Source organism: Brachypodium distachyon, chromosome 3 (assembly GCF_000005505.3).
Source record: "Brachypodium distachyon strain Bd21 chromosome 3, Brachypodium_distachyon_v3.0, whole genome shotgun sequence".
Taxonomy (NCBI): domain Eukaryota; kingdom Viridiplantae; phylum Streptophyta; class Magnoliopsida; order Poales; family Poaceae; genus Brachypodium; species Brachypodium distachyon.
Window position 1 is genome coordinate 53,696,715 of NC_016133.3, and position 19,889 is coordinate 53,716,603.

The following is a 19,889-nucleotide window of genomic DNA, read 5'->3' on the forward strand; positions in this document are numbered from 1 at the left end:
AGTTCCACACAAAATTTATAGTTTGAACCTGTGTTCCTATGAGATACTCTCTCCATTTCACAAAGAATGGCACGCACGCACTTCAAGATTTTACAAATTTATGTGTTACAAAAATTATATCATTGGATTCGTATTTCAAAAAGGTTTCCAACGATATAAAATTTGTAACCTATAATCTACATATAATTGATCTAATTGTTGGTCAAAATTCGATCTCGAAAAGCGTGGGCGTCATTTTTTGTGAAAAAGGAGGGAGTATACTTAATTTGAACAAAAATATAAGAGTAAGTTTCACGAAACCACACATTGTGAAGTAAGGTTTCACGGCAACACAATTAACGATAATCCTCTCACAGTTCCACAACTCTTGAGTAACCAACTTTCAGTTTAATAGTCGGTCCGACAGTGTTTCCGACATGTGTGGCACACATGTAAGTGTATGTGTGGCAAAATACCTGGTCAGTGACCTAAACCGTTAACCCCTGTCCAATCCACGAACCTAGAGGAGATCAAGAACGGGTCAAGTAAAAATCCCGTTAAGATATGGCATGGTACTCACATCTGAGTCTATCTATCGGAATTGCTATCAAAATGCACTAACCTGTAGATTTGTCTTTTAGGGATGTGCCTAGAGAGTTGTGATTCGGTGAGAAAATTAGCATTAACTATGATTTCATTATACGAGTCTAGCCGTGCAATCTGCGTGGGACACCCCGCTAGTTTTAGGAGAACTGTTGGACTTGTCCTAGCTACTCCTGCTCCACCGCTAAATTTGAACCCATCCAATATGAGGAACTTCAATTTGAACCCATCAAATACGGAGGAACTTCTCGTTAAAAATGGGAGCAAGAAGGCATCTTTGAAATTTCTAAGGTGCATGTCAAGACTTCCTGATGGTGACCAGTCACCAGAAGTGGCAAAAACAGCAAAATTATCCTATTCATATTTAGTCATCCGTCCCCTCGAATTAAAAATCCGAGCACTGGAACCGGACCGATTGATTGAACGCAGCTGCTTTCAGGTGGTCGGAAGAGAGGCGCACAGATGCTTTTAGGACAAGAAAGCACCTTCACAGAAAACATAGACGCTGGAAAGCATGGTCACATTTCCAGGCTACTATTTTCGATCTTTTAAAATCTGTCAGGATTCTTTGTGGACCTTTGATGTATAGTACAAATCTGAGCAAAATATTACAAATTTATCGTGAAATAATCAAATAAAACCCCTCTTTCCAACAGGACCTCAAGCCTCCACATCGTGCAGAAACAAGTACGAAGTATGAATCATGGCTTGTAATTTCAAGTATCAACTCTTTTAGTACTGCAAGCTATCACAAATTGAACAGGTGGACACCTTTCGTTAAAAACACCGAGAAGGCGGCTGTTGATGTACAAGAAATCTTAACCGGGCAGAACGCCCAATGGCAAGAGCAATCAACGAATACATAGTCCTCGCTTAAAACCAGAAACGAAAAGCTAGACATCATTCATTCGCAACCTGGCCGGACACACTATTTACATATTAGCATCGTTCTACTCTTTGTTTGCCAGGCATGCACGCATTGCTGTCACCAACTCACGATCGTGAATAATAGAACATGGCCAACGACCGAAGTTACCAAAACCCTGACCAGTCTTGATCCCACGTGCCATCTGACTCCGATCCTGGTCGGCTCTGGTCTGTCTCACACCGTTGGATTGTCCCTGTCCGTCACGTCGTGCTCCCGGGTCGTCACCTGGTAGTGCTGCGTCCACCCGGAGGACGACGCGTAGTACGACGACGAGGAGTTCGTCGTCACGGCCGTGCTGTTCCCCGACGTCGGCAAGCCCACGTCATCCTCGTCCTCGATCGCCACCGGCAGAGCGGGCCACATGAACGCCGGCTTCTCCGTCGGCACGTCGGGCGGCGGCGCGGAGCGCGCCAGGATCTGCACCACGGCGCGCGCCCTGGGCCTTTCCCCGGGGTTCGGGTGGCTGCAGGCGAGGCCCAGCAGCAGGAGCCGCTCGGCGTCCCCCTCGTCGAACGCCCCGCCCAGCCTCGGGTCCACGGCGTCCAGGATCCGGCCCGGCCCAGCGCCGTGGAGCTTCCACACGGCCTCCAGCAGCTGGCTGCACCCGGCCTGGTTGCTGCAGGTGACGCGGCGGCCGGAGACGACCTCCAGGATGACGGCGCCGAAGCCGAAGAGGTCCGACTCCCGCGTGGCCCGGCCCGTGTGGAAGCACTCGGGCGCGATGTAGCCCAGCGTGCCCGGGACGCCGATCTTGTCCGTGTAGGATGTCTTGTCGGACTCCAGCGCCCGCGCCAGCCCGAAGTCGCCGAGCCTGGCGTTGAAGGCGGCGTCCAGCATGATGTTGGACGGCTTGATGTCACGGTGGATCACGCGGGCGTCGTACTCGTGGTGGAGGTAGTTCAGGGCGGAGGCCACGCCGGACACCACGTTGTAGCGCTGCTCCCAGGTCAGGACCGGGGATTCGGGCCCGCCGAAGAGGTGCCTGTCCAGGCTGCCGTTGGGCATGAAGTCGTACACCAGCAGCAGCACGCCGTTCTGGTGGCACCAACCTGCACATTCACCGTCCGTGATCAGTTAATTTCCACGATGTGAAAATTGAACAGAGAAGTATAGATTGCGACTTTCTTTTTGTACGCGGTTGTTCTGAGATGATCAGTGCTCCCTCACTTTGTCCGGCGTACCGTTCTACAACTACCAAATACTCTTACTCAGTAACTTTTTCTCGTAATCAAGTAAGCAAATGGTATCCGCGAACTAATTAGACAGGTCAAATCTTGCTTTGTCAAATTGTGACCCGGGTATTTTATGCAATCCCCGCAAAAAAATAATATCATATGCATAGTTCAATATTCAATATTCAGTCACACTCCTCAATCCTCACATAAGCATGTGAACTAGTCATGGTTTTAGAGGTGCCAACTGGGGTTTATCCCAACTCTGCTTGGTGCTCATATAAATATTTTAAGCAATCCCAAATCATACTCCTCTATCCTCATGTAAGTATTTTATGCAATCCCAAATAATACTCCTCAATCATCATATGAGTATTTTATGCAATCCCCGCAAAAGAAGAGTATTACCCTGACTCCGTCTATGTCTTTACCCTTTGACTCGTCGTGCTTTGGAAAATTCCTTATTGTTATCTACTGAAAGACGCGGTTTGAAACTGTTTCCGTGGTTACATAACATGCGTATTATAAGTTTCGTTAAGATGAGTCTTTAACCGAGTATATTCATACATGGTTTATATGATACAAATCACAATTATCAGCAAGTAGTTTCGAAAAATGAATGTTTAAAATGTATACTATGAATTTTGGTCAAGATTTTGTCTTAACGAACTTGAGTACACCATATACTATGAACCAGGGGGTGACACACGAGACTACTTCATTTTTACATACTCCCTCCGTCCAACAAAAGATGTCTCAAGTTTGTCAAAATTTGGATGTATCCAAACATGACTTAGTATATAAATGCATTCAAATTTAGTCAAAGTTGAGACATCGGGAGTACCATTTTTGTCATGCAAAAAAGATCATTTTTGGGGACCATCGAAATCCTTACATTCGATTTGACATAGTTGTGACAGTTTTATATGCCGTCTACTCTTATCAGCGCTTGATATGTATGAAGTGCAAAACTAACTAGATATCTCCAAGATTGAAACAACTACGATGTTGACTGGCATTTATGCAAAAAAAAAAGATTTTATGTCGTTGACATATGGTTCTGGCCGGCTGGCCCCCCACATGTCCAATGACACAGGGGTTGACATTCATCTCTCGGTTATTATTGTGCAAGAAGAAGGTTGTGAACTGAAATGAGTTCCTTACCGAGGAGCTTGACGAGATTGCGGTGCCGAAGGAGGTTGATGATGCTAAGCTCAGCAAGGAAGTCCTCCTGCCCCTTGGTGTTGGCTCCGGAGAACTGCTTCACGGCCACCTGCACGCTCTGGCCATTTTCTCCGAGCACGGTGGCGCGGTACACCACACCATACCCTCCCTGCCCCAGCTTCATCTTCTCGTCGAAGTTGTTGGTCCCTTTCCTCAGCTCCTTGTACTCGAACTCCTTGGGCACCCCAGGGATGCTCCTGAAATCAAAGGTGTTCTTACGGAACACCGAGCTCGGGTCGTCCCGGATCTTCCTCCGCCTTTTCACGACGTACAGCCCGGCCAACAGCACGAATGCCAGGGCAACGGCGGACGGCACGCCGACGACCAACCCGAGCTTCCAGCCGGTCAAAACCGGCTTACTGGTTTTGCCGCCGCCGTCGTCGGGGAGAACCTCGACCGTCATGTTCCACATGAGCACGCAGTTGAGCTGGTACTGCACGCCCGTGGACGCCGAGAAGCCGAAGAAGGCCTTTTTCCCGAGGAGCACCGCCGAGAGGTCCAGCGGCGCGTCGAGCACGGCGGTCCCCGGCCTGCTCCCGTTCTTGGCCATGTACACCCACACGTGCCGCGACGTGCCGTTGTACTCGACCCAGACCATGTAGTTGCCGTCGTCGACCTTGATGTCATTGGGCGCGAGATGGATACCGAAGGGCGTGAGCGAGGCGGCGTGCCTGGAGGACCGGACGCCGTTCACGTCGATGCCGACGTGGTTGTCGTCCGGGTCGTAGGGCTGCTTCACGGCGTCCAGCTCCACGGCCGCGAACCCGTTGGTGGCGTTGCCATCGGTGGACGCGTTGGTGAGGCCCAGGTACCCTCCGTGGCTGCCCGGGGGCGGCACGACGTCGCCGGTCGACGCGACGACGAAGGCGAGCCCTTCTCCCTTGGAGGTCTCGTTGACCCGGTAGAGGTTGACCTTGAAGACGGTGGAGAAGGAGGCGACGCGGCGGCCGTCGGCGGAGGCGTTGGAGGCGTCGGCGGCCCAGAGCACGTAGGGCGTGGCGAAGAGGACGCGGCCCGTGTGGTTGACGAGGAACTTCTCCGGGTTGTTGCTGCTGTCGGGGGTGATCTGCAGCGCGTTCTGGCTCACGGTGGAGTTGGGGGAGAAGGTCAGGTTGTTTGGGAGCTGCAGCAGCGACTTGTCGAAGCTGGGGAAGGAGAACGTGCGGAACTCCTTGCCGTCGACGCCGGTGCTCGTGAAGGCGGTGGACTGGGCGCGGGCCGGAGGGAGGAATGAGCAGGCGGAGATGAACGAGAGCAGCAGGAGGAGGAGCGCGAGGCTGCTGCTGCTGGTGGCTCGTTGGCGACGGAAGGCAGGCTCCATGGGTTTGAGCGAGTTCTCAGGGGAAGAAGGGAGGAGAAATGGAGAACCGGTGGTGAAATTTATGGAGGGAATCGTGATGATGTATGTGTAGTTCTTTTCTGTACAAAAGGACCTGTAAGTTGGTGGCTCGTGGCTTATATAATTGGCTTGGACTGCCGCCTCAAGCTTGTTTTTTGTGTTGTAACTATTCTTGTTCTGTTCCGTCCTAGTCCGACTAATGCGAAATGGAATCAGGAGTTCAGAAATTGCAATCAGAATTTACATGTCCAACCCTATAAAACACACACACAAAAACAATACCCCTAAACCCACCAAACAAAACACGAGTAAAAGCACGCACGAAAACAGAAGCTTCCACAGGAAAAAAAGTTGTGAACGAAACCGACATGCCAGTGGCTATTATCCTGGCAATAAGAATTCGGTCCAGGTTAGATTAAGATGCTGTGCTGGTGTGGCTTCACCAGCGACGTTTTTGTTTGCGCGCGGACCAGATGGTCTTAGACCCTTAGTTCTTTATCCTCGTTCTAATCCCCACCCGGGTCAAACGTTGAACCCCATGCATCGTTCCGTGCCTTGCGCCTTCCTTCCTCCAACCCCCGCGGTCAAACCCATCCATCTCTGTTTCTTCCCCAGTCTCAAAGCGAAAGCAGAGTTCTGCGCCTTCGTGATGGCACGATCGAGCAAGCAACGGAATACGTGTTTCGAGATTACGTGCCCGGATATACGCGTGTAGAGCAGTAGAGGAGGACTCGTAGTGCTCATTTGGTCTCGGTCATGTATGAGATAGGATGACTCGACCAAAGGTAGCAAAAGTAAAATGTATAAAATGAAGGTAGCTTCTTTCTTTGACACTGTGAAATGTAGCTTCTGACTGAGTACTGAATTTCCGATGTGATGGATTGCCTGGAGATAGAGAAAAGGCTGTACGGACTGGGCAAAAATTCCTTCGCCCGATCCTTCTGCGAAGCCTGCAGACACGAGCGCTTCCTCGCAACTCTTATCCGGTGCCTTTCGTTGGTTTGGCCGGCAAAACCTGCGTCAGCAAACCACATTAGAAATTGCAAATTCAACGTATAGCTCGTGACGGATGCCAATCATTTTTTTTCTTGTTCCTGAGCTTTCACGTCGTTGTTCTTGTAGCTTGGGGACAGCAGTAGTGTAGAAGGAATTGTCACGGACTGTCCGTACATGTTTGTTACTCAACGTGGCTGAAAAGATTAGCTCAGAAAGTTAGGTTTCGATTTGAGGCAGACATGTACTTCAGCTGGATAAGTTTATTGAGCACACACCTTGGAACATAAACAGAATGGCCATTTGAAAGGAGAGGAATTAAAATGCTTCTTTTGGAATCATATGCAATTTCAGGTCACCCTTGCGTGGTGAAAAGCATGAGCTGGAACTTTAGGATGCGTCTTGTTCGCTAATATTCGTCTGGTTCTATCAGGAATTACTATGTCATATCTGCAAGACAGCTACTGAACAATTTATATGTCTATCAACTGTGTATAATAATGCAGTGACAGCTCAGACTTGCGTAGGTTGGTTTAAATCGGTTTACTCATTCCATTACCCTGAAATACCTATAGTTAGGTCCTCTTTTATTAACAGCAGGAGGCCCTCTAGAATACTCCGTACTATATATATCTGGTGTTGTATTTCTTTTCTCAAAACAACTTCCACACTATCCGGATAACCAATTGACACATATGGATGACTAATTGTTCACCGTCAACAGGAGGGCATTTTTCCAATGTAGGTCCGAATTACACGCAGGCATGCGAAGCAGCAGGTTTCCTTTGATCACCATTTATATATCTCAGTTTGCAACCATATCATATTGTAGCACATACTACCTCTCCGTTCCAAAATGTGAGATGTTATAGTTTAGTCCTAACTCGAACTTGTTAAAGTTTGACCAAGTTTATAGAAAATCTACCAACATTTATAAATCTAAATTAGTTTATGAAATCTGTCATGATATATATATCTTCGTCGTATACTTATTTGATATCGTAGATATTGGTGGATTTTTCTACTCCCTCCGGCCGGAATTACTTGTTGAAATATTACATGTATCTAAACGCTTTTTACACATAGATACATCCATATTTGGCAAATTTGAGACAAGTAATACCGGTCGGAGGGAATATAAGATTTTCTATAAACTTGTTCAAACTTTAACAAGTTTGACTTAGGACAAAACTAGAACATCTTACATTTAGGAACGGAGAGAATACTAATTAAGGTCTAACTAACGTAGATGCACGGAAGACTTGCCATCAAGCAATATCACTTCTTCATTAAGAAATCGCATATACCAAGTAGAGACAATTTGCATTTTTAAGTTTTATCGCAAGGAATAACATCCTATCTACTCTGATACGTCGATGACTTGCCACCAAACAGTTTCGCTTCTTCATAGAAAAAAACTCATGAGGGACAACTTGCATTTTTAAGTTTTATCCTAAGGAATAGCATCCTATCTAGTCAGACTCAGAAGAAATATTCCACCTGGAGTCCACCTTATATTTCTGGGAAGTTCTGTATGAACTATTAACAACTGTGATAACCAGTTGAGCAACAAGGCATATTCAGTTAATCATACAATGAATTTTGGCTTACCAGTAATGATGAGGTATTTACACAACAAGTGACTGACTAGACCTCGTGCTTTTTTGCTCGTGCTGACCAGGTGTTTTAGTCATATTGTATTTTTGGCTTCTACCTATAAAGCACATTAATTCTTTTTTCCCAGAAATCCGACCTCCGTGAAATATGTTTACCACTTTATTGCAAGAAAAAGTCACAGCAACGATACCGGACACTTGTTTATCGAGTAAGAAAAACAAAATCTGCCAAGAAAGGTTCACCTAGCAATAAATTGAAGACGTACATGCACTGGACATACATCAACTGGATGCTCCTTTAGACTGGCTGGTGACCTGGGTAAATGCAGGAGGGAAAAGCATAGAACAGGATATGGATTATCGTCGGCACAACTGTATCAGTATTCAGGAGTAAATATCGTACTCCGTAAGATAAACATGCAACTAGGCATTACAATATGTTTGTGGACCTCTTTCAGTTTTCAGTTGAAAAGTCGTGCCACGTGCTTTTAAACTTACTTCCAAGAAGCTGTCCATTCGCCATTGAGTTGATAAAATGAGAATTGTGGAAGAGCCGGATTGCCCGGATCATAAAAGAGAACAGGGACAGGCTTGCTAGTTGGTACTTAGTTATCCTAGTGACCAGAGAATGCTGTAATGACAGTGTGACGCTGCACTGATGTAAGAGGTGCAGGCGTATGCAAGCTGTGCTCACTGTTCTAGCATGAAAAAAAAAGTATTCGTATATTATACATGTTCCAAAGCTTTTAGCGGGTGCATTACCTAATGCTGTCCCCTTTAATAGAAAACGTAGCCATCATCGACTCCTATCGAACCAGTGGATTTCCACCATCTTGCACTGGATTACCACCTTATGTTTCATAGCAGACAAAACTAGTAAGCAAACGGTTCGGTGCAGCAACCATAAAAAAACGCCATGTCAATTTTATAAATTTGACGTCAATTTATAGTTAGATGGACGTGTCCAAATAGTTTGGTCCAATCAACCAACAAGGCGTGAGTCAAAGTTGTGACTCGTGACCAACCTCAAATGCAGGGTACGATAGACAGTGTGCTTCTGTGCTGTGCCAGTAACTTGCTTAAGGGATGCATTCAGACTGTAGATGCTTGCGCAAGATTCATCCTCTGATGTCGGTCCGGCCGTTCGGGCAAACCTCGGGGAGTCGGGGCTGGCCGAAGAAAGTGAAACCGGACATGTAAATTAAACGCTGATTCAAGAGGAAGGATAGGAATTAACCTGGTCTCCATCGTGTGCCCTGATCATGGTCCTTGCGGAGGCCATCCCGGTTAGGCAATACGACGAACAACTCAGCGGCGTGAAAAAACAAGTAGTCAGGCTAGTCAGCCAGGCAGGCTGTTCATGAACCTTTCAACATCGGCAGCGATGAGCGATCAATGGTAGAAGCAAACCAGAGCAATTAAGCTACTAGCAGGAGGGAGATTCAGATGCAATCAGGGCAGTGCGTGTGTGCAATGCCTGATCGATAAAAGGAGGGGAGAGGCGGAGCGACGAGGCGACGAACAAATGGTGGAGACTGCAGAGCGCAGCAGGCTGCCAGCACCTTCTCATATAATTTCAAACGTCCGGTCCAGCACCGCTTCGTACATTTGGCTATGTTTGGGCCTTCTGGGCTCACCGGGGCTGGCGCGTTGCGGGGAAGTGTTAAAGCTTTGTTGGACCGACTTATGTGGTGTTTGGGTTTTGATCTGCATCAGTTAGGCAATTGGTGGGCTTTGCTCCTGGTTAGTTCCGTTATGCGGGCCCAGCCCATCGCATCTTTGCAAAAAAATTAAGGAAAGACAATCAATCCCTCTTTACAATGCAAAGCAAAATTACACTAAAAAAAGAGTCAAACTACAGCAACACAAGAACACCCTCTAAAGAATACAGTAACACGTTCCTCTAAAAAATAAATATACCGTAACACATGTGTTATATCGTAGGAAAGCAAGTTCGGTAGACAGCCTATTATTGTAGGATCGCATGTCACCGTGTGGAAGAAAAATAAAATACTCACTGTAATCGGCAGCACTTCTTTATTATACTAGGTAGCAGCCGACCCACCGCCATTATCATTAGCGTTGCATTTTGTTTCAGTCGAGTTGAAATGCGTACACCAGTATCATGAGCCAATTAAGTGGGGTTGCAATCGCGTCCGCGCGCCCCCATTTCTCATTGTTTATTTCCGAAGCAAAAAACACGATGTAACCAGTATCCCCGTAGTCAAACTCATCATCGCTGCTCCAATAACAAATCCAGAGAGAGAGAGAGAGTCAAACGTACTCATCATGAAAAACTCGGGCCAAAAGTCATAATTAAACAACCGGCCGGGCTTCATTTCTTAATTAAACCACCCTCGTGGCGGCAGAAACACGTGGTGCTTTGCTTGCTCGCCCAGTTGCCCGGGAATCCAGAGATCAGGAGTCGCCAATTAACTCGAATCGACCGTGGCGCCACACCACCACCGCGCACGTGTCCCCCCGAATTGGCTTCACGTACGCCTCCGTGAAAGCGTGTCGATCTGTTGTCCCCTTCACACGCCGGGCCGGGGCGCGCCGTGCGGTCGTCGGTAAGCGGCCGAGCGAGCCACCGGAAAACACAACCCCCGGCCAGTCCGGGCTCTCGCGCGGTCGTGCCTGCCAAACGGCCGATCGGGATTCCGGCGCGAGAGACGGTTGATCCGGTCTATGGAGTCGATCTATGGCGCGAGCTAGCTAGGTGCCTAGGTCGGCTGGTTGCTCGCCCGTACGTGGCAGCGTGGCACTCTTCTGACCTCTAGTCCCATCCGCGATTTGGCGACTTGTTAACGTAAACTTAATTCAGGGCTGGATCTTTGCCGTGTAGTGCTTGAAGAACGAAAAGTCTGGAACGGACCGGGGTGGCGGGGAAGCGACCAAATTCGTTGAGCCGATTTCCTATACGCGAAGAAATTCGCTGGGCAGATCGAATCATCGAATATGCACGAGGGCGCTGGCTGGCTAAAGACTGGAGCATTATATCATTCACACAGAGACAGAAATCCTGCACTTGCTTTAATCAAAGGACACCAGCAGCGCTCCAGCGTATCCGCGCACATCGATCACCTGCACAGTGATCTGGCTCCTCGGGGGGCAAACGAATCAAACTGTCTGCGTGCAACTGGGGCTTGGGCGTACGGTGAGGCGCAGGGGTGCAGCATGCACCGCGGATGCGAACAAAACACGCTCCTGTTTCTATGCGCGTGCACAATATACCGTGTGCCCGGCGATTTCATGACAAATCCCCTTAGCCAACCATGCATGTTTAGGCCAAGCTCGCTGGCACCGGCCGGCAGCACGACCATAGTTAACTCGAGCTGTAAGTACTATACTCTTATCTAGCTCGTTAAAGTACTCCTGATCATCCAAGTCATGAACACACGAACAAACACACTACGTATTACAGTACTATTCAATGGACGACGGAGTTTGCTCCTGCTTGCATGCTTCCCGGCCGGTACGTACAAGAGCCACACGACTGACACACGGGTGCCAGCGAGTTTGGCCTGAACGTGCATGGGCGGCTTTGTTCGATCACCCAACCAATTACGTGGAAGGAGACGCACGGGCGGCGGGGCATATTGACTGTGCAGTACCAGTGTGCACGCGACTGACACAAAGGCATTGCATGTACGTTTCACATTTTACACGGGACACATCATTAGTCCCTCCTGGCTTTTTGCTTGTCTGTTAATGCCTTCTCCCCCCAGCATCCCATCGCATTAGCCACATAATTAAATCGAAAAGCAAATCCTGTCATGTCCCGGCCGGGATCGATCGAATCCCGCGTCACTCTCGCTAAAACAAAAGTCCCGGTCCAAACCTACCTTCCTGCCTTGTTCCCTCGCCCACGATCGATCGCCCGGGACACACGTATATATAACCCACCCCACTGCTCCACTTGACCGGCATCAGCATCGATCATCCGACACACATCTAGCTCGCACGCACAAGCCAGCAGGAAACAAAGTACTCTAACAAAGACACACGCCAAGGAGAAGGATCGACCGATGAGTTCGCCGGCGGAGAGCTACGAGAGGCTGGGCAGGGCGATGAGGTGGCGGAGGCGGGCCAGGGGGTTCCGGCTCTGCGCGGGCCGGAGCAACCGGTTCTCCGTGCGCCGGCTGCGGGCCAAGCTCGTGGCGTTCCTGGGCCTCGTGGGCCGCAGCGCGCGCCTGCTGGCGACCAGGCTAGGCCGCCGCTGCGCGCGGACCGGCAGCAGCAGCACGAGAGAGCTCGTGGCGACGGCGCCAACGCCGGCGGCGAACAGCAGCAAGGGGGCGCCGAGGAGGGCAGCGGCGTCCTTCATGCGGACAAACTCCTTCTACGCGCAGGCCATCGCCGACTGCCTCGAGTTCATCAAGCGCAATTCCGTCCCCGTCGAAGACTACTCAACCGCAGCAGCGGCGGCGGCGGGGTCGATCGGCGCAGCCGGGAAAAGGACGCTGGCCGGCTAGCTAGCTAGACGCCTCCTCTGTTTTTGAACGTATACGTGGACAATTGAGCTAGCTGATGAACTATTATATAGCTGCAAAATTTCTGTACATGTCCGAGATGTGAAACTTAGCCTAGTGAACTAGTGATACGCACACGTAGTAATTAAACACGGATTTGGTGTTAACACTGAGTACGGTGTGAAATCTGAGTTGCCGTATGTTGAAATTCTTGAGCGTGTTTGTTACTTGGTGGAGCACGGTACTCGTTTTTCCGTTTCTTTACGTGTTCTATAGCAGACTTTTGGCGTAAGGTTTTTCGAATGTCCAGAACCATGATTAAGGTCTGACCATCTGAGGCATTCATTTTTGATAGAAAAGGACGGATCAGGCGTAATGTATCGATGGATTTTTCAAAGATGCATTTGCTCAAAGTGTTTAAGGGGAGATATACGTACGTACTACTCACGTATCTTTTGCTGAAAGTGAGTGAAGTCGGACTCTGATCAGTTAGTTTGCCGATGTTTGCTTTTTGTGCGGAGTAATGAGGTGGTTTCCCAACAATTCTCAGAATAATTAACTAGCCTGGCCTAAACAGATCTTCGCTTCCTACCTGTTCAGTTCTGATTTTTCTCAGCTGTTTTCTTAAATCGTCAGCAAATGCCGAGTGGGTGTGGCAAGGCAGAGTCAGGTTCACGCAGCTTAAGCTACGAAAAGCAGCGTCCTCCTGTTCAGGTTCAGTAAGGCAGAAATCATCCCGGCCAGGGCATTTGCGGTACGTTTCTCCACGGCACACGGGTGAGACCGAGACGCTGGCTGCTGGCGTCCACTGCGATTCACGGGAAACCTCTAAAGCCTTATTTAGCGTTACTACTTCTTCCGTCTCACATCAAGTGATTCAAATTTGTTCACATATGAATGTAGCTATGTCTAAAAAAACTTTTAGATACATGTAATAGAAAAGTCGCTTAATTTGGGACAGAAAGAATATATTTTTAGTCACAACTGTATTGGATACTCAAGGTGATTGGGTGTTCACTAAAACCTTTCAAAAAACTTATCCGTCCTAAAACAATAGTACGGAGTATATGAGAAGTGTTTTTAATTGATCCAAAAATGAGATTTAGTAACAATCTAATTATCTACACCATTAGATCTTCCCCAATTCGCTTGTGTTGCCTGCACCTGAGAACCCTTGACCCCTAATCGTCGGAAGACTTGTGGGCTCCGTATAATACACCGTTGGGTCCAAATACGACGAACCAAGCAGAGCCTAACTCTGTGTTCTCTCTCTCTGACATCTCCTAGGCCGGTGTTGCTTTCTCTAATAACTGTACGTGGATCACATCATCCTCCACTCGGATCACATCTGTAGGAAGGGCAAATTTGTTGCACGACCTTCCGTCTCCAGGTCTCCATCCACGCCTTCTATTTGGAGGCTAAAAAAGTAAATTAAACACCAATTCCCTTAAAAAAAAACTCCCTATACATTTGGAATTACTTGTCGAAATATTACATGTTTTAGACACTTTTAAACATAGATATATCCATATTTGGGCAAATTTGAGACAAGTAATATGGGTAAGAGAAACAGAGTACAATATTTCAAATGGGTTTGCTATATCTAAGTCGTCTGTTTTTTAGTTGCAGATAAGTTGATTGCTCAGCCCAAATTTAAGTTGTGCTTTAAGATTCAAAATGAACGGGAGATGAAAAAATAAGGATGGCATCCAAATATTAAACGACGAATCAAAATTTCAACATTTTCTAAAAAATCAGGTGTATCAGATAGTATAAACACGCCCTATTCCAAATAGCACCCTGAAAACCGGAAGATACCTTGGTGGACGGTTGACCGGTACCGATTGATGGGCACGAAGAAAATACAACCGGCGTCACTGTATGCGTGTCAACGTGACCATTGACTGGCCGGTTGGCTCACTGTGAGAAATGAGAAAACTAGAAATTTCATCGTGGCCAACCGGGTGCCAAGAGTAATTTCTGTCCCGACTCCACCAAGAAACCCCTTCCGGCGCCGCCGCCAAAGAAAGGAGAGTAGCCATGGACGGATCCGCCGCCGCGCCGCTCCGCACGCGCGTCTGCATCATCGGCAGCGGCCCGGCCGCGCACACGGCAGCCATCTACGCGGCCCGCGCGGAGCTCAAGCCCGTGCTCTTCGAGGGCTGGATGGCCAACGACATCGCCGCGGGGGGCCAGCTCACCACCACCACCGACGTCGAGAACTTCCCGGGCTTTCCCCAAGGCATCATGGGCGCCGACCTCATGGAAAGCTGCCGCGCCCAGTCCCTGCGCTTCGGCACCAACATCCTAACCGAGACCGTCACCGCCGTCGACTTCTCCGCCCGCCCCTTCCGCGTTGTCTCTGACTCCACCACCGTCCTCGCTGACGCTGTCGTCGTTGCCACGGGCGCCGTCGCGCGCCGCCTCCATTTCCCCGGGTCCGACACCTACTGGAACCGCGGCATCTCTGCCTGCGCCGTCTGTGACGGCGCCGCCCCCATCTTCCGGAACAAGCCCATCGCCGTTATAGGCGGCGGCGACTCCGCCATGGAGGAGGGGAATTTCCTTACCAAGTACGGTTCCAAAGTGCACATCATCCACCGTCGCAACACCTTCCGTGCTTCCAAGATTATGCAGGCCCGGGCGCTCTCCAATCCCAAGATCCAAGTCGTCTGGGATTCTGAGGTCGTCGAGGCCTATGGCGGCGCAGGCGGCGGCCCCTTGGCTGGGGTTAAGGTCAAGAACTTGGTGACTGGTGAAATCTCCGATCTTCCGGTGTCTGGGCTCTTCTTTGCCATCGGACACGAGCCGGCGACCAAGTTTCTCAATGGGCAGCTTGGGCTCCATGCTGATGGGTATGTGGCCACCAAGCCTGGCTCTACACACACCAGTGTGGAGGGGGTCTTCGCTGCTGGGGATGTGCAGGATAAGAAGTATCGTCAGGCGATTACAGCTGCTGGATCAGGTAGTACTATATTGCTATGTGATTGCTTATTCAAATGTTAGCAGGGATCAGCATTTATGCATATGGTAATCAATAAGTATGTATTTCATATGTTTCGTGACCAATTGTACCTTTGCTCGTGTGAATATCACTAAAAACAACTAATACTCGTCTGTTCAGTAGCTTAATGTTGATTTTGGCCATGTAGTTGGAGTATGGTATATAATGCAGACCTTCAGTAATGTATCATCAGCTAGTCTTAATTTCTAGTGACTATAGGAAGTGACGTTTGACCATTTGAAAAAATTGAGTTCACTGCATTTAAGAACTGTGCTAGTAACTGCGACATTCTTGGTTGTTGGTGCCCAAACATGCTGAGTGCTGAGATGTGGGACACCTTACTGTTTACAAGGAAGGGTATGAGGAATCACTTAACGATTCTAAACTCTTAAGTTCAGTACGTTTAAGACTGTCTTTAATATGAAAGTTATGACGGATATTCTGATCTAGGAATTGTTGAATTGGGTGGAATTTCCCCTTTGTGCTATTTCGAAGCTTTCATGTAATGAGTTCCAGTTGCCTCAAACTTAATCGTGAGAACAAAGGGGCCACCCTAAATACTGAAGACCTCTTTTTGGTGCTATAGTCTTATGACTCACTTTAAAAGCAACTGGGGACTATTATGTTGATATCATGGTAGTGGCACTGAAGCAGTTAAATTAACAATATTGTGTTAATACACCTAGTAAGCTTATGTTCCCAAAGTATTAGTCAGGACCCGCACCATGCGTAGAAGTACATCTATCCTAAGGTTTCTGATGTAACTAAGCTTGCTCGTAGTGTGTGACGAATAATATTCATAGAACCATAGGCAGAAAATTCTCAGAAAAAAAATTCATAGATGTCACTCTTGTGCGAAATATTGGACTGTCACCTGAGTTTCTGTGTTATTGTATTTGTCACTTTCAATGGTGGCAGAAGACCAACATATCGTTATTCTGAAATGCATTTACATGCACACCACACAGTGTTCCTTGTCTTAATAGAGCTGCAACTTTGTGACCCTCAGGGTACCCTTTGACCCTCCTTAGTTCAACCAAAATGAACTAAAGTTTTAAAATGACACAACTTTTTGAAAAACTAGTTCATTTGTTTGAACTAAGGAGGGTCAAAGGGTACCCTGAGGGTCCTCACGTTGCACCTCTACTTGTCTAACTAGAGTTGGTGTTACACTTTCACCCAAAATCTCATCTTGGTTGATCAATGTTAACATGATTATATAAGCTGAACTCTTTTCCTCTTGTTATTAGTTGCAGATGAGTGATTTGACATTCAGTCATCGTTGCAATATAATCATTTGAATTGGTCTTATCCCCTAGTGGCTCCTGCTGAGCATATGATTTCTGTGGCAAACTCCTAACTCAGTATTATATACAGGGTGCATGGCTGCTTTGGACGCGGAGCACTATCTGCAGGAGGTAGGTGCACAGGAAGGCAAGTCCGATTGACTCCTTGGTGAAGCAAACAGCCCTTCAGAAAGTCGGATGCTGGCGCTGAAAGCCGCACTCTGAACTTTTGATGCCGTGGGTTTATCTCGAGACTCCTGATTGCTTCTGTGGATTTCTTATGCTGCTCATCAGCACCATGTTATTCTTTGCAACTAGGTCCCAGATCAACTAACATTCCTGTGTTGCGATTTGTATTTTTCATTGATGAATTCATATTATTATGAGATATGACTGCGTTATTGTATTTCTACTGTTTGGAGCACTGATTAAACATACTCTGAAAAAATCTCCTGTGATGTCTGGACTCTCTTGGTTCACGGCGCTATTGTTCAGAAACAAAGGGCTGATTCGGCCCAGTTTTATTTTACTAAAATGAAGCCAACACAAACACTGTCACTCTGTTTTGAAAAAAGTATATGAACATTGTCAGTAACCAGGGCACCCAAGCTGAAAGTTGGAGACCATTCAGCACCACATAAAGTGGTTAAAATAGCCTCTGAATGCCGGCCAACTACTGAGGTTACTTGTTAGGCCGTTTGGGGTTGTTCTTCTAGTTCTCCAGATTTTCCTTGCGCTTGAACTCTCGGCGGCACCACCGCCTGAATCACTTCCACCGTCTGGGCAAACAAAGATTCCACAATCCGGGTGGTGGAATTTTTTGCAAGAATTGGAGCCTTGGAGCATTTTAGACAAACAGCGGAGGGAAGTTCTTCAGCCACGAAGGAACGGAGTTGAAGTTTTTCCTCTCTTTTTTCGAAAACTAGCCGAAATACCCGTGCGTTGCAACGGGATAACAAAATAGACTATTTTGTACTCACAACCAGAAAAACAAAAACAAAATTGCACTACTCAGTCGTCTTAAAATTTCACTCTGATTATAAGGCATGATTACAAACAAGTGTGTATTGACCTTGAGTTTTTTCTTCAGGATTGATAAAGGTTCCAATCCAGATCAAGTTCTGAAAAAACTTCATAATCCGTTGGACCATCTACAGAGTTATTAACTGTCTGCATCCCTTCTAACAAGGATGGCTGGAAACAATCACTTCCAGATGGAAGTAACTTATAGAACACTAACAACCCAAGCGTACAAATAGCCTGTAATTTCATAGAATCACCCTGGACTGCAAAGAAGAGCAACATTGCAGCAGGGAAGAAGATAACACAAAATTGCATGATGCACAGCACTCTGTCCATCGGCTTCCCATCATTGGCCGCAGGAAATCCTCGAAGGTTCATCAGCCACAGTTGGATAACGTGCTGATATCTGAAAAGGATAAACAATGCATGTGTCCTGCATGATCTAGATACATCACCCAGAACTCGAAGCCGCGAGATTTTGTCAATTCCGTTGATATGCTCCAGTGCCGACGCGCTCGCCCTTGACCACCCGAGATCTGTGCTCGCACACCGCCTGGCGGGGGCCTCCGCTTCTCCGCTGCCGTCCGCGGCAGCAGAGACGCCGCCGCCCCCACGAAGGAGGAGCAGCGGGCCCAGGCTGACGCGGCCCTCCATTCCTCCCGCGACCCATCCACCTCCGCAGAGGAGGTTCGCCGTCTCCAGGTGTCCGGCGAGCTCGGTCACATCGTCGCCCCTGTCTCTTACTGTGGCAGCGAGTCACAAGCAGTGAAGATCCAGTAGAGTAGAGGGAGAAGGAGAGGGAGGGCCGGGGGATGCGGCGGCACAACGACGGGAGCAGCCTGCCGCGGGCGGATGGAAGCTTGCGGTCGGAGAAGGTGAGCAACCGGCGGCGGGGTCGGGTGGCGGGCTGTGGAGAGGTGAGAGGGAAGAGAGCAGAGGAATCGGGGTGAGGGTGGGGGTAGGGGGGGTGGAGGGACCGCAGAGGGGCAGGGAGGCCTCGAGCGCCCCAGCGAGGCAGCAGGCGCGGGGGGTTTGACAGACGACGAAACCGTGTGGCGAAGAAAACGGTCTGTATTTTTTAGATATGTACAGGTATAAATAGATATAGTGGAAGTTTTTCCAGAACCCGAGAACGAACTACTGGGCCGCAATAGCTTTTTGTCCCATTATCACAGTCAGTCCACTTGACTCCCGGTCATCCCACGAAAAATTTCGGCCCAGCAAATTCCAGACCCCTCAAGCTGGCCTCCGCACCGACAAGGCGACAAGCCCATAGAATCTACCGTTCGTTCGCGTAGGCCGACGCTCCCACCGCTGAGCACTCGATCGGGCATCGGCTCCTTCCGTCCTCCACCGGGGGAGCTATCCCGGACGCGGCCGCGCGACATATGCGTAGCAAGATTCTCCGGCTAGAGCTAGCAGTTCGACGGAAGGTCAGTTTCCTTATCATCCGTCTGGGTAGCCGGGGACTACTCCTAGGTTCTGCGGAACGTACTGTTCATCTAAGATTTGGAACCAGATAATTCAGTTATGCACTTATTTGGCATCGACATACGTGCATTCATCTTGAGAATACTGCATTAGACGCCGGCCAGCTAAAATTTTCAGGATGGCCCAATAGTGAGAATATTCATACAAATTTAATTATTTTGATGTTTTGATTTTTTTTAACTATGTTATATAAAGGATTGGAAAATCTCAGGGTGGTCCATGGACCACCAGGCAACCCCCTAGCTACGCCACTGTTAGACACCCGACAAGCCTCACGAAATAATCCTTGCAACGAGAGCGTACATATACGGTTTTTTACAAGATCGCTTGCATATTGTTATGTTAGACAGTATGTTCCAACAACATGGCCTCATTGAGAACCACCAGCAATTCCCATGAACATCACGTACGTGAATATACAATGAATGACCGAAAAGAATCTGGCACTGGTGAAACAACGAAGCGAGGAAGTTATAAATACATGCACGGTATACACATTATCTTTGGTAAATTATATTGCGAAAGATCAGTTCAAAAAAAAATCAAAACGCAGGAACTGGGGAAATGTAGGGACCTCTTTGACTTCTAGAGGATTTTTTTTCCCTGCACAGCAAGTTTAATTTACCTCTTTGATTTCCTGGCCTCATTGATTCAGAAGATTTCAAATGGATTTTTGAGGTTTTTAATCCTCTGGAAATTTTCGTACGTGTATTTTTTTAGTCATGGGATTGCAAATCATAGAAAAATTTCTTTTTGATT

At 48.1% G+C, this 19,889-nt stretch overlaps 4 protein-coding genes across 6 annotated transcripts; 2 read left to right on the top strand and 2 right to left on the bottom strand.

Annotated features, from left to right (window-relative positions):
* Positions 1-1,293: 1,293 nt before the first annotated feature.
* On the bottom strand, positions 1,294-5,422 carry LOC100832042 (probable L-type lectin-domain containing receptor kinase S.5). Its single transcript, XM_003570175.4, has 2 exons — positions 3,847-5,422; positions 1,294-2,559 (listed from the first exon to the last, which is right to left on the bottom strand). The coding sequence occupies exons 1-2, from the start codon at positions 5,225-5,227 to the stop codon at positions 1,685-1,687; spliced, it is 2,256 nt and encodes a 751-aa protein (XP_003570223.1). The 5' UTR covers positions 5,228-5,422; the 3' UTR covers positions 1,294-1,684.
* Positions 5,423-5,721: 299 nt separating this feature from the next.
* Positions 5,722-9,379, bottom strand: LOC106866483. 3 transcript variants are annotated; one of them, XR_002965265.1, is made up of 5 exons: positions 8,880-9,379; positions 8,617-8,704; positions 8,121-8,169; positions 6,517-6,688; positions 5,726-6,435 (listed from the first exon to the last, which is right to left on the bottom strand). XR_002965265.1 is itself a non-coding variant. In XM_024461986.1 (4 exons), exons 1-4 carry the CDS (start codon positions 9,100-9,102, stop codon positions 6,589-6,591), a joined length of 327 nt encoding a protein of 108 aa, XP_024317754.1. In that variant the 5' UTR covers positions 9,103-9,379; the 3' UTR covers positions 5,722-6,588. The 3 variants fall into 3 exon arrangements, 1 of the variants encoding a protein (XP_024317754.1); XR_001406854.2 differs by having other exon boundaries at positions 5,730-6,435; positions 8,098-8,169; XM_024461986.1 differs by lacking the exon at positions 8,617-8,704 and having other exon boundaries at positions 5,722-6,688; positions 8,098-8,169; positions 8,880-9,023; positions 9,092-9,379.
* Positions 9,380-11,231: 1,852 nt separating this feature from the next.
* On the top strand, positions 11,232-12,553 carry LOC100842353. Its single transcript, XM_003572823.4, has one exon. The coding sequence runs from the start codon at positions 11,883-11,885 to the stop codon at positions 12,327-12,329; it is 447 nt and encodes a 148-aa protein (XP_003572871.1). The 5' UTR covers positions 11,232-11,882; the 3' UTR covers positions 12,330-12,553.
* Positions 12,554-14,279: 1,726 nt separating this feature from the next.
* On the top strand, positions 14,280-17,074 carry LOC100832336 (thioredoxin reductase NTRB). Its single transcript, XM_003570176.4, has 2 exons — positions 14,280-15,291; positions 16,708-17,074. The coding sequence occupies exons 1-2, from the start codon at positions 14,367-14,369 to the stop codon at positions 16,776-16,778; spliced, it is 996 nt and encodes a 331-aa protein (XP_003570224.1). The 5' UTR covers positions 14,280-14,366; the 3' UTR covers positions 16,779-17,074.
* The last annotated feature ends 2,815 nt before the right edge of the window (positions 17,075-19,889 follow it).

What these genes read in the sequence shown, in the direction of transcription:
- LOC100842353 (XM_003572823.4), top strand. Translation starts at nt 11,883, where the DNA reads ATGAGTTCGCCGGCGGAGAGCTACGAGAGGCTGGGCAGGGCGATGAGG.
- LOC106866483 (XM_024461986.1), bottom strand. An exon ending in TATCGTACCCTGCATTTGAG is followed by an intron (nt 8,170 to 8,879) that starts GTTGGTCACGAG and finishes GCATTTACCCAG; the next exon opens with GTCACCAGCCAGTCTAAAGG. An exon ending in CGTCTTCAATTTATTGCTAG is followed by an intron (nt 6,689 to 8,097) that starts GTGAACCTTTCT and finishes GCTGTCTTGCAG; the next exon opens with ATATGACATAGTAATTCCTG.
- LOC100832336 (XM_003570176.4), top strand. Translation starts at nt 14,367, where the DNA reads ATGGACGGATCCGCCGCCGCGCCGCTCCGCACGCGCGTCTGCATCATC. An exon ending in GATTACAGCTGCTGGATCAG is followed by an intron (nt 15,292 to 16,707) that starts GTAGTACTATAT and finishes TATTATATACAG; the next exon opens with GGTGCATGGCTGCTTTGGAC.
- LOC100832042 (XM_003570175.4), bottom strand. Translation starts at nt 5,227, where the DNA reads ATGGAGCCTGCCTTCCGTCGCCAACGAGCCACCAGCAGCAGCAGCCTC. An exon ending in CAATCTCGTCAAGCTCCTCG is followed by an intron (nt 2,560 to 3,846) that starts GTAAGGAACTCA and finishes GTGAATGTGCAG; the next exon opens with GTTGGTGCCACCAGAACGGC.